At 43.7% G+C, this 11,694-nt stretch overlaps 2 protein-coding genes across 3 annotated transcripts; one reads left to right on the forward strand and one right to left on the reverse strand.

Moving 5' to 3' along the window:
• The first annotated feature begins 586 nt into the window (after positions 1-586).
• Positions 587-6,362, forward strand: tmem179ba (transmembrane protein 179Ba). 2 transcript variants are annotated; one of them, XM_080519203.1, is made up of 7 exons: positions 587-719; positions 1,501-1,697; positions 1,884-2,021; positions 2,696-2,774; positions 3,964-4,142; positions 5,841-5,953; positions 6,309-6,362. In XM_080519203.1, exons 1-6 carry the CDS (start codon positions 615-617, stop codon positions 5,926-5,928), a joined length of 786 nt encoding a protein of 261 aa, XP_080375329.1. In that variant the 5' UTR covers positions 587-614; the 3' UTR covers positions 5,929-5,953; positions 6,309-6,362. The 2 variants fall into 2 exon arrangements, with proteins under 2 accessions (XP_080375329.1, XP_080375330.1); XM_080519204.1 differs by lacking the exons at positions 5,841-5,953; positions 6,309-6,362 and having other exon boundaries at positions 3,964-5,428.
• Positions 6,363-7,919: 1,557 nt separating this feature from the next.
• On the reverse strand, positions 7,920-11,325 carry brms1 (BRMS1 transcriptional repressor and anoikis regulator). The gene is made up of 10 exons (XM_080519333.1): positions 11,207-11,325; positions 9,668-9,875; positions 9,463-9,553; positions 9,245-9,372; positions 8,982-9,061; positions 8,631-8,727; positions 8,457-8,546; positions 8,270-8,334; positions 8,129-8,168; positions 7,920-8,050 (listed from the first exon to the last, which is right to left on the reverse strand). Exons 2-10 carry the CDS (start codon positions 9,867-9,869, stop codon positions 8,043-8,045), a joined length of 801 nt encoding a protein of 266 aa, XP_080375459.1. The 5' UTR covers positions 9,870-9,875; positions 11,207-11,325; the 3' UTR covers positions 7,920-8,042.
• Positions 11,326-11,694: the final 369 nt, after the last annotated feature.

Below are 11,694 nucleotides of genomic sequence, written 5' to 3' on the forward strand. Positions count from 1 at the left end.
AGAAGGGCATCTGTCAGTGGGGGAGTTTGACGGGGAGTCGGAGTCGATTTAACACAAGACATCAGGGGAGAATCAAACATTTCCACCACCACAAGAGAAGCTTGGCCCTCATCCTATTACCGAGAGAACTGGCAGGTGAGTTGAGAAACACGAGGCACTCGAAACTTTTCCATTGGGCTTATATGAAGTTGGAACACGTTTTTACAACAAAATACAAATTGAAAATCAATAAAACAGTGTTATTTTTAGTCCCTTCTTTATTAGAAATCACAGACTGTTGTTTTTTTTTCCTCCAATAGCTTCCCAATGATTTAGCTGTGAAGACATTAAAAAACACTCTCTATGTTGATTATAAATTAATTATACAATGTTTGAAATGTGTATGAATTATTACAAAGTATACGAGTATATATAATACAAATGTCTGAGTATATTATTGAAGAAGACAGCTGTGAAAAATCCAATATTAATTATCAATAAATATGTCACTTCCGGAGAGCTTTTATTATGAAGCCTCTGGCAGGAAGCGGTGCGCGTGGTTGCTGGGAGCTTTACCTCGTGTTTCCTCTCGATGCAGAGACGGGACCGGGACCGGGGGCCGCTGCCGGGCGAGGATGATGATGGCGTTAACGGGGCTGCTGCTGCTGCTCGAGCTCAGCCTGTACGCGTGCTGCTTCGTCTGCGGGATCGTCACCGCCGCGTCGCTCACCATCGTCCAGGTGACTGGAGACCAACATCTGTCCACATCTGTTTAAACATTTATCAATCTCTTCCGGGTAGACTTAACTTTATCAGCGTGTATAAGTTTTTAGTTTTTTTTCTTTCCAACTTTCTTCATCTATTTAAATCTTTAAAAAAATAACAGTTATAATCCTTCGAAAAGTAACGACGCAAATACTTAAATCAACATTTGAATGTTTTTACCTTTCTGTCGATGTGTATGAGAAGTGCGTAGCACGTGCCACTTTTTTAATCACGTTTCGCATAAAATTACACGAAAGCAACACGAGCAGTATATTTTTCACACGCATTGTTGGTTTGGTGCAAAAGCAGGAACAACAACAACAACAACAACAAAAAGTTAAAAGTGTAATCACTTGTCCGTTAAGGGGTTAAATACAGTTTTTGCAGTAATATGAAATGTGCAAGCAGCGACAAAGTTTGGACAATGTTTTGAGTTACACGGTAGAAACCTGATCAAATCAAATGTGTTTCACGGTCGTTTCACGCCGCCAACCAAAGGCGAAAGTGAAAACTTTATTTTAGGCGAAAACAAATCTACCAATCACGTGAAAATGCTGCTGTTGTCACGTGACCCAGCTGCTCGTTGTGCTCAGTTATCCTCCCAGCTGGTCCTTTTATAGGAGTCAGATGCTGCAGTTAATGTGTGCAGAATGATGCTGTTTGTCACCTTTTTACTGTGGGGTTTTTTTTTTTTTTTTCTGACAAAACTGTGTCACAGACGCTGCTCACTCTTTTCCACTCTCTATTTATTTTCAGGGTAACTTTGGAGGCCGGTGCATGCTGTACGGACTCGTCAGCTACAATGCGTCCGCAGACGCCGTCGAAATCCAGTCGTCCAGCTCCTCCTCGCTCTGCTACTTCGTGTCGGCCATATCCATCATGGTGGCGGTGGTGTGCTTCTCCCTGTCCCTGTACTGGGCCTACTCCTTCTGCATTGACGGGGACATCAGAAGGTACGTCGAAAAATCAGCATGCAAAGGCGCAAGACTGACCAAGATGTGGATCTATTTCCTGTTTTGAGACAAATCGGTGTTGACAAGGTAACACAATCACGTTTCTGCAGCGCGTTTTCATTTTCCTAGAGGTTTAACAAACACGTTTGTGTTTTTTTTTTCCCCCTTTCTATTTCTCACTCACAGGGAGCGCCTGTGGATGAATCTGATCGTGGTCGTATGCGGCGTCTTCCTGTTCTTCCTGCTCGTCACCGGGTGCATGCTGAAGATCGGACGCGACCAGCTCTGCAGCTCCGTCACGCAGGCCGTCCCGAACATCACCAGGTGGCGCCCACACGGATACCAACTGGGCGTGCATGCCCGGACACGCAGAACTGTTCACAAACAAGTCACAAGTGCATCTAAAAATCAGAAACTTGCTTTTACAAACTCTAAAGAAGTGATTAGGAGAGCAAAAAAAAAAATTAGACAAATAAGTTATCAAAGTTCGCTGAAGCCTGCTCGCTGTTGTATATTTAGAAGTTTTCTATTTCTCTTGCTGCAGTTCCAAGAAAAGCTCCGTTTGGGGAAACTAAAAACAAGAGGAACAAAAAAAAAACAAACATTCGACACAGGCCCCATGACTGTTGTTCCTTTCTCTCTCAGTGGAAGTGAAAAGTGAAAGCAGTGAGATGTTTTTCCCCTTCAGATGACTCGCCCCTGCTTCCTCACACATCTTACTGTAAAGCAGATGTGGGCGACTGGTGGCCCGCGGGCCGTTTGCAGCCTCCATCTGCCTCCACATGTCGCTGCGTCAGACAGGAAGAACCGAAGTTATCAAAAATATTACCCAATAAAGGCGTAACCACATTGCAACGCATACAATTGGGATTTCCTGCAAATATTGCTGAAGTAAATGCATTTTAAGGGTTAAAAAAAAGGGGGATAAGTGATATTTCATAATGGTTCAAAGCGATGTTTTCTATCAACTCTCACGCAGTCCGTCTCTGTTTTTCAAGCTGTGAAGACGCCCAGGCTAAGAAGTGGGCCAGTCCTCTCAAAGGAGGGAGGTTCTACAGCAGTCTGCTCAAAGCTGAGGTCAGTATCTCCTTCACCTTCACGGACCACAGGTGGAAATGAACCGAGGGTGTAGTGCGTAGATCGCAAGGGTCGTGAATAATAATAACACAAATGCGATTATTCATTTGGTAAATTCATCTAAAGTTCCATCCAATTAAAAGTCATTGTTGTCCCACCCCACCCAAATAAAAACCATTATTTGTCAATAAACTGCCAATCAGACATGTGTGCTGTGCTGCAAATAGAAATATTGAGATGTACAAAATGCAGAAGCTGGTGAATATAAACATTTTTAAGCCATTTTTTAATCTACTTTAAATTTAAATGTTTTTAATGTTATTATTATTATTACTATTATTATTATTATTATTGTATCAGCACTGTATAATCATGAATTTACAAACAGTAAAAGAGGTCCATGATGAAGAGGAGGGGCCCCAGGACAGAGCCCTGGGGCACACCTGTCGTGATGGAGAATGGGATTGATTTTAGAGGATTTAGATTTTAACTTTGTTGAAATTTTCTCAAAGAACCTTTTAAAAATATGTTTAGGAAACCAACATGCACCTGCATGCTAATATACAGATAATGTGTTCTGTGATTACACGTTAATAAAAAATGTTCTGTGTCTGAAAACAAGCGCATTTGCTTGTTCTTCATGGAAATTGGCTTCATGAATAGATAACGACAATAAATAAAGCTTGAGTAGCTCTCACAAGATATAAGACACCCCTGATCTACAGTCTGTGTTGCTAATTTGCATACTGCCTAAATTTGCACACATATCATGTATATAATATATGTGCTGTATGTTTAATATTCCATTTAACAATCTTTTTTTTTTTTAACTTTCTTTTTATTTATTTTTGAACAATCATTTAACAATCTTGACTTAATGTAGCATTGTCTTGCAAATTGTGAATACCATTGGCCAGTGAAGGGTTAATGGTGAAGGGGGCGTGTCATGGCTTTGAGTGACATCTTCAGTAGCCAATGGCGCAGTGGCTTCTGGACACACCCTCATCAGTTCACATGAACTCTGACCAGTCATGTCAGCATGAGTTCTTTCAAAACCTGTCAGGTCTCAGCAGGAAGAGAAAAAGGACAGAATCAGACGTGAAAAGTCAAGCTAGAAATGAGTAGCGTGATTATAATCTGCTCAGACGGATTACGTGAGATCTTATTTTTTGTTTGTATCCTGCCTCAGACTGCAGCCTGGGTCAATTTCTTCTTCTGGATCATCATCGGCGGCTTGGTGATCTTTCAGCGGCGCCAGAGGTCAGAGGCCAAGGTCATCGCCGGAGGGTCGGCCGGCGGGCTGTTCGGTGATCCGGGGGTGACAGCTGCAGAGACGGAGCCGTTTTTCAACCGTCCCGCAAGACCGCAGTAATGGCAGGGCGGGGGTGGGGGGGTTTAACATGATGATGTGGAAAATGGGTGACAGTGAACACGTTCACGATTGGCAGAAATACTAGTGTTCAGCTTCCAGTGTGTTTGTGGGCGGGGGAGTCAATAGGAGAGTTCCACCTCGACGAGGATGGGATTCGAACCCACGCGTGCAGAGCACAATGGATTAGCAGTCCATCGCCTTAACCACTCGGCCACCTCGTCAGGCTGATCTCCTGAGGGGCTGCAGACGCTCCGTGTGCCTGTCGGAACGCGTAAAGAACAATAACAACAAACAAACAAGTTCAACCTGTAATACAAACACTAAAGCGTTCACATATTCATTTCAACATTTTCCCCATGAATCATCTCCCGGGTTGTTTCACGTGGCCGTGGCTTTCTACACTGAGGAAAATGTTTCTTATAGGCATTCCTTTTTTAGTTATCACACATTTTATAGATTCGTAGAATATGTTTTTGGGAGGCGCTCAACAGTTGTTGTTTTGTTTTTTTTAAACCTTTTCTTTGTTTGTGCCGTCCAAGTTCTTTCACTGACACCTTTTTATTCATTATTTATGATGGACTATTTAAATTGATCGGCGTGATCTGCTGTTTGTTGATGCGGTCTACTTCCTGCTGTAACAACACGTCTCACCCAAACTCTCTCTGTTCTCCGAGGCGCTTATGAGGCACTTATCAGACGCCTTCTCAGATATCTTTGAATGTTCGACTTTAGAAATTAAATTGCTTGTCAACCCCTTGTGATTCGTGTGTTGTGCAGTGTCTCCCTCTGCTGGAGGATTGTTTGCATGAGATGATTTGAAATGTGTGGCGGGAATGTGACTTCAGGGCTGATGTATAATTTTACACAAAACTAAATTAATTCCTTCAGGATTTGGCCAAATCTAAATTAAATGAATAGATGAATAACCTGCAGGGGAAAGAAAGAAAAAAAAAGCATTCTGACCCCCGAACTTCCACAGTTTGAACCCTTACAGCGTGGAGTCGCTTCACTGTGAAGTTTGACCTCATGGGGACAAAAATGCAGCTGAACCTGTCGACATTTCACAGATATTCAAGGTGCAAACATGTGGTTTTAAAGACTGTGGTTAAAACCAGCTGTTTGTTATGATAGTTAAGGGACTAAGGTCTGGATTATGACAACAATGTGCTTGTGTGTGATAAGTTTTATACAACAACAGCGCAGTATTTGTATTTGTTGTGATTCTCACTGCTCTGTTCTCTTGCAATGCCTCTTAATTTCAATAAATGTGCAATGCACTGGATTATTCTCGTGGAAAACATTTTCTGTGCACTTATATCACCACATTGATGATTTCCACCTGCACTTTATATACTAACAAATGCATGTGCGTGTGCGACGGTGACAGATTGAAATAGATCGATCAGGCTTACTCCCACGCAGCTCCCTGTCTCTTCCCTTTACCGTCTAATCTCGGTGGATTACCTGACTCCACCTGAGCCCCGCGGTCCAGGATTTATGTTCATCTCAGACCGAGAGACGGGAGCGTGGAGATCGGCACGGGGGAGCGTCGATGGGGACGGAGAAGCGGAGGGGGAAAAAAAAAAAACGTAACATCTTTACTTTGGCCCGTAAGTGTCGCGTCCAACGTGATCCACGCTGACGGGAAGGAGTCTTTCTTTACCAACTGGCTTTTCACCTTGTTTTACACGCAGGAAACCGCCAGCGGAGGGAACGAGCTCGCACTCTGGAGCACGAGCGCCGCCTCACACCCGAGTCTCAGAGGAAGACCAGCAGACTTGAGATCAGTTTGACTTTGGAGCCCATGGTAAGATACCCGATCGTCCGCTACGATCTTGGACAACGTGAGAGAGATGGAGAGACCGGTGGCGGGAGAGGGATGAAGGAAGAGCGGTGGACGCTGCAGCCCGAGCTTAAGCCACCAAAAGCCTCTTTAAGCTACTTCACTCTCCACAGATCAAATGTCCTGTTTTAAACCTGTTGATCTCTGCTGGACGTCTGACAGCCGGCTATTGATTCACTTGATCCGCTGTTTTGGCGGCGGCGAGCTCCACTTTGCTGCCAAGTGACATAAAAAGTCCTTAAATCTCGCATTTGCATCATTGAGAGCTCTCCAGCGGGACGCTTTAAGGCGTTTATCCATTTTTTTTTTGTGTGTGTAGGACATGTCGGACGACCAGTGCGACTCGGTGGCGGTGAGCGTGGAGTCCCTGCTGAGCGACGCCAAGAGGATGCAGGCGCAGTGCCGCGAGCGCAGCGAGCAGCTCTCCATGGCCGCCACGCAGCTGCGCGTGGAGTCGGCGGCCCTCAGGGAGCAGTGCGAGGCGTCGCAGCTCGACATGGCCCGGATCCGCCGGCAGCTGGACGAGCTGCTGGACACCAAGGCCGCCTTCGAGGCCCGAGAGAGGCAGGCCCGCAAACTCAGCAAGCAGCTGTGAGCAAGGCGAAGGTGAAGGCGAGACCAGCTGACCGGCGCCCGAGACGAAGGAGGAACGCCGGGGGTGAGGAGGAGGAGGAGGAGGAGACGAGAATGGGAGGAAGCAGATACACAAAAGGGGAGGCAGACGGTGTCGCCTCGAAACGCTAATAAAGATGTCATTTATGACTCACATCCAGGTCGTCCGCTGTGAAATCAGATTTATTTGAATATAATTTTCACTTTCTGACTCTCCTCAGGAGATTTATCTGAGGAGATTTGTGATATTCAGTCATGATCTCTAAAAATAACCAAGTTACAAGTCATTGCTCTTTTAAAGTTTTGACATTTTCAGGGATTGTTGGATTTCATTTCATATTTTTGGAGCCAGTGACAATATTCCGTAACTTCATTTCTTCACATTTTTCCCCAAAGCCAAGTTAAAAGTAAAAAAAAAAAAAAAAAGTACTATAAATTCAGGCAGGTGTAGGATTTTGTCACCTCTGCTTGAATGTTAAAAATGGTGCAGCATGTTAAGAAAACAAACATTTGTTTTGTTCCAATTATTGGCGCATCCTATTAAATCATATTTTCAGTGATATATACTGAAATGAGTGCAACCTTGGTCATTTTCAAATTGATTTTATTATATTTTAAAATGCCTATGTAGAAAAACAATTCGAGAAAAATATTCCTTTAAAAGAGTAAAACTTCTGCATTTATTATCCCAAAGCTGCAAAGTAGCCTTGAAAACCTGAGAATAAAAGAACTTTTTATTTTGAGATTTGTACTTTAAAAGATTTATTTTTTTTAAAAAGGCTGTCGTAACATTTTAATTTGTGAATGCACAAAATATGAAGCCTATTTACTCAATCTTAATGCCGTAAATCTATTTGAATAACTAAACACAGTGGTGTAGACTGTAGACATCTGATTTCACACAGGATGACCCAGGTGAAGTTTTCAGAGATTAGAGGAATTCAGACGCCTGAGGAAAATCAAACTTTGTGTGAGTTTATCCAGCAGGAAGGAGAGACGACAGGAAAGACACTTTACCAACTTCACTGCTCCGTCTTGGCTTTTTGCCGCTCTGCGAGACCTTCACATGTCAATATGCACACGGATCTGTCCGGTTCCACCGTCGTGTCAAATAAAAGCTGTCCAATAGCACTTTCTGTCCTGACGTCTTTCACCATTTGCGATTATTTATACAGAGAAAAATACGGGAACAGACAACAAGCTGGTGTCATAAAAGATTAAAATTTTATTCATTGTTATAAATCATTCTATAAATACACTGTTTTCATCTCAAAGAACTTTTAAAACTTTTTAAATAGCAAAAAAAAAAAAAAAAGCAAACGAGCGGTACAGCTGGCAGTAGGGAGGGTCGGAGATAAAAAAAAAAAAAAAAGGCAAGTTTGCCGAGATCAGTTGAGAGGAGAAAAGCAGAGCTGTGTGTGTGTGTGTGCTGCTCCTCATATCACCGCTCTGAAAGACAGAAAGAGGACGGGTCAGAGACAGAGCCACGGAGTGTTGGCGTCTCTTGCAGGCGACAGGCAGACTTACTTTCCACCTTCTTTTTGAGAGGCGACAGGGCCGCTTTAGCCTGGAAAATTTTATTTAATTTAATTCCATCAGTTGGATTTAACAACGTGGACATTACTTTTTGTTTTTTAAATGCTAAAATAGAAACCAGTGATCCTTTACCTTTTTGATCGCCGCCCAGTCTTCAAGGACGTCGATGTCCCTCAGCATGTAGACGATGAAAGGCCCTGCAACACACACACACAAACACACATATTTACCTTAACACAAGGTGACCAAACCAAACACCCTCTTTATCGAGGAGCCGTCCTCGTTTCATCCAAATTCCGGATTTTTTTTTTTTTTTTACCTGAAACCAGAGCCACTTTCTTTTTCCTCTCTCCCCGACCCAGCAGGTTCTTCCTTTTACACTTCTTGCTCTTCATCTCGTCGCTCCACTCTGGGAAGAGACGACTTGTTAAATCGTGCGTTTCTTTCCGTGGGTGCGTTCGATAACGGCCCCGTCGTGACCCGTCGTGTTCACCTGAGCTGAGGTCCATGTTCTGTCTGTCCTCTTCCAGCCGTCTTATCTTCTCCAGCAGCTCTGTCTTCATGGCATCGAACAGCAACGTCCGCTCACTCTGCAAAACACACACACGCACACACACAGACTGTGTGAGGTCTGCTGCTGTTTCACTCCACCAAGAAAGCTTGAAATATATGAAAACAGTTCATATTGATCATCAATCACCCCTGAAGGTTCATCAAATATGTGAAGTTGACATTTTTGACGGTTAAATGAGGCCATTTCAAGATTGTCACTAAAACCCCCATAAAAAACCATGACATTTTTAATCTGATACACACCGACTGTGCGTGTGTGTGTGTGTAGTACCTCCAGGTGTTGCTTTGCTCCTTGGATTTCACACTCATGCTTGTGTTTGATCACCTGCAGACACAGCTCTCTGTACACCCCTGCAGTGAAGATGCGGTTTGATTTACTAACAGACTTTATTCCAAGAAGCACATTGTCACCAATGTCATCCAACAACCACACACACGTTTTTTTTTGTGTGACTTAACGTTTGTTAAGTAAAGGTTTGGGGGTTGCCCAATATTGATCATTTTGCAAACTCTTTCTTTATCGCGTTTCTTTACCAGCCACTTGTGTTCGTATCTGCATGCTGTTCTGCAACGCAGCCAGTGGTTCTCTGTACTCGCCAGCCTTCCCCGTCAGCACCTCGTCCAGCTTCACCTTCACCTGGTTCAGACGCTCCCGGAACAGCCTGCAAAGCACAGGGTGGACTCAGTCCTTCTTCCCCCCCCCCTTACAAACAAACCCCAGCAAACTCCATCCCCCCTTGCTTTTGAAGTACTTCTCCTTCAGCTCCTGGAATTGTTTCTCCAGATCCGACATTTCGTCGAGACACTCCCCTCGCCTTCGCTCGCAGTCTTCGTCGTCCATCTCTGCACAGACGACCCAGAGTTAAAACGGGGACAATTTAAATGTACACAGACTTGCATTTTCATCTCTTCTCGTGTTCTTTTAAATAACCGTGGGCAAGTACTTGGACTTTTTACCTGAACTCTCCTCTTCCTCCTCCTCACTCTCCTCAGAGTCGGTCTCCCTCTCCTCCGTGCTCTCCTCCATCGTCTCCTCGCCTCCCCGACCTCCTTCACTCTCCCTCGGTTCCTCCACCTCCCCGTTGGCCTCGGGAAGCTGCGAGTGTCCCTCGATTTCCATCTCCTCCTCTGGCTCTCTCACAGGGGGCTGGGCCGGCATGGCAGGCTGGAAACGCACAGATATATAGCGTTAGAGCCACAAAATGGTCACAAACAGAAGAATAAGTTAAAGAATAAGTTCAAATAATTGACAGTAATGTGTTGTTTTTTTTGTACATACATTCAATTCTTCAGATACATACCTGGTTTGAGGACAAGCTAAAGACTTATCATTGATACAATTCACCAGTTCTGCTGATGCCATCAACTCATTAAATGAAGTTAGGGCCAATCTAATGCGAACACGTTGAATAAAGCAGTGCATATTGAAAACCTGTTAGTGCAATAACAGTAAAAATATAACAATTTGCAAAAGCAACCACATATAAAGCTGTTCAGTGTGAATGCCGCCTATGGATATGAGCTGGGAACAATATTGGCATCATTCATCACAAAGAAGACACGGACAGCATTTTAACCATGTGCTTCTGCTTAAACCCATGATAAATCAAAAGCTGGACAAGAGTAGGTATGATAATTGTCTTGCAGCAGTAAAGTGACCGATCTGATATAAGATAGAGATGCAACAGTCAAAAAGACATGCAAGTGTCAGAAAAAGGCAGATGTGCGCCTGATAACGCTGACTCTGCAGACTCAAGACGTCTGAGCCATGTCTGCCATGTCTCTGTGAAGACAGCGACAAACACGCAACACACAACCGGAAGTAGTTAATTTCAAAGAAATTAAGCTCGAGGGGGATCATTCTCAACCGTAAAAAAAGTAGGAAATAACTATGACTGTATTATGACCACCTAGATTAAAAAAAGCTATGTTTTCATACTAATAAAATGCAAGTTTATACTTGTATTCTGGTCCCAAAGGGGATGTCTCATCTGAATCTCGCTACCTTGACTTCCAATAACCGCCGTGATGTCATCCAGTAAAATACAGACCAACAGCGGTGTTTACACAAAAAATAACCACCGGAAATACATCTGATGCATTTGTGTCGAAAGTGCGCGAACTTATAAACCTCATCCAAACTTACAAAAACAGGCTCTGTCTCATTTTATTTTAAAATTACGGGCAAACGACGCGCAGTGAAGTCAAGTGCAACACTAGCTAACGACTGACTGCTCACAGACAGAGAACCGTCCAGCACTCTGCCTCAGTGCCCTGCCGAACCCGGCAGCATGAACTCCGCCTGAATGTCACGGAAACCCATTCAGTTTGAGGTTCTATGTCACCAAAGGGAATCACTAAAGCTCCATGTGAGCAGCTCACAGACTCATCCTCTCCTCCTCCTGTACGCGGATTAACAAACGCTGCCTTTCCGTGCGCGCAGCCGGTGCTGCTCGTGAGCCAAGAAGTTGACAGTAAACAGAGAAGTCCGCTCACCGTGTGCCTCAGTTTTAGCTGGAGAAACTTGAATGAAGAGTTACTATATTTCCATGTTTTGTTTTGTTTTGTTTTTTCTTTAAAGAAAAGTACTTCCTCTTTGCTCCGGTCTTCTTCAGTTCGACACTTTGCCGGACTCTACAATCCGTAAACTCAACCAATCAGCGTTGAGACAAGCTCCTGCAGCAGCCAATCAGAGCACAAGTCCTGAGGGTCAGGCAACCAATCACAATCAAGAACAATCCCGGGCCAGCCACTCATTTCCTAGATAGTGAAATATTATATTATAGTTACTCTTTTTATTGTTTACTATAGTTGTTTGTATTATTCTGCTACTCTTTTTACTGTCCACTTGATCCACTCTTCCCCACTGTGTGACACATAAGAGATGATCTTTTCAGTGTTTTATTTGTGAAAAACATTTAAAGTCATGCATAATTTTCTTTGTACTTCACAATTGTGTGACACTTTGTGTTGGTCTTTCACAT

This window comes from Blennius ocellaris, assembly GCF_963422515.1.
Source record: "Blennius ocellaris genome assembly, chromosome: 23".
NCBI classification, from domain to species: domain Eukaryota; kingdom Metazoa; phylum Chordata; class Actinopteri; order Blenniiformes; family Blenniidae; genus Blennius; species Blennius ocellaris.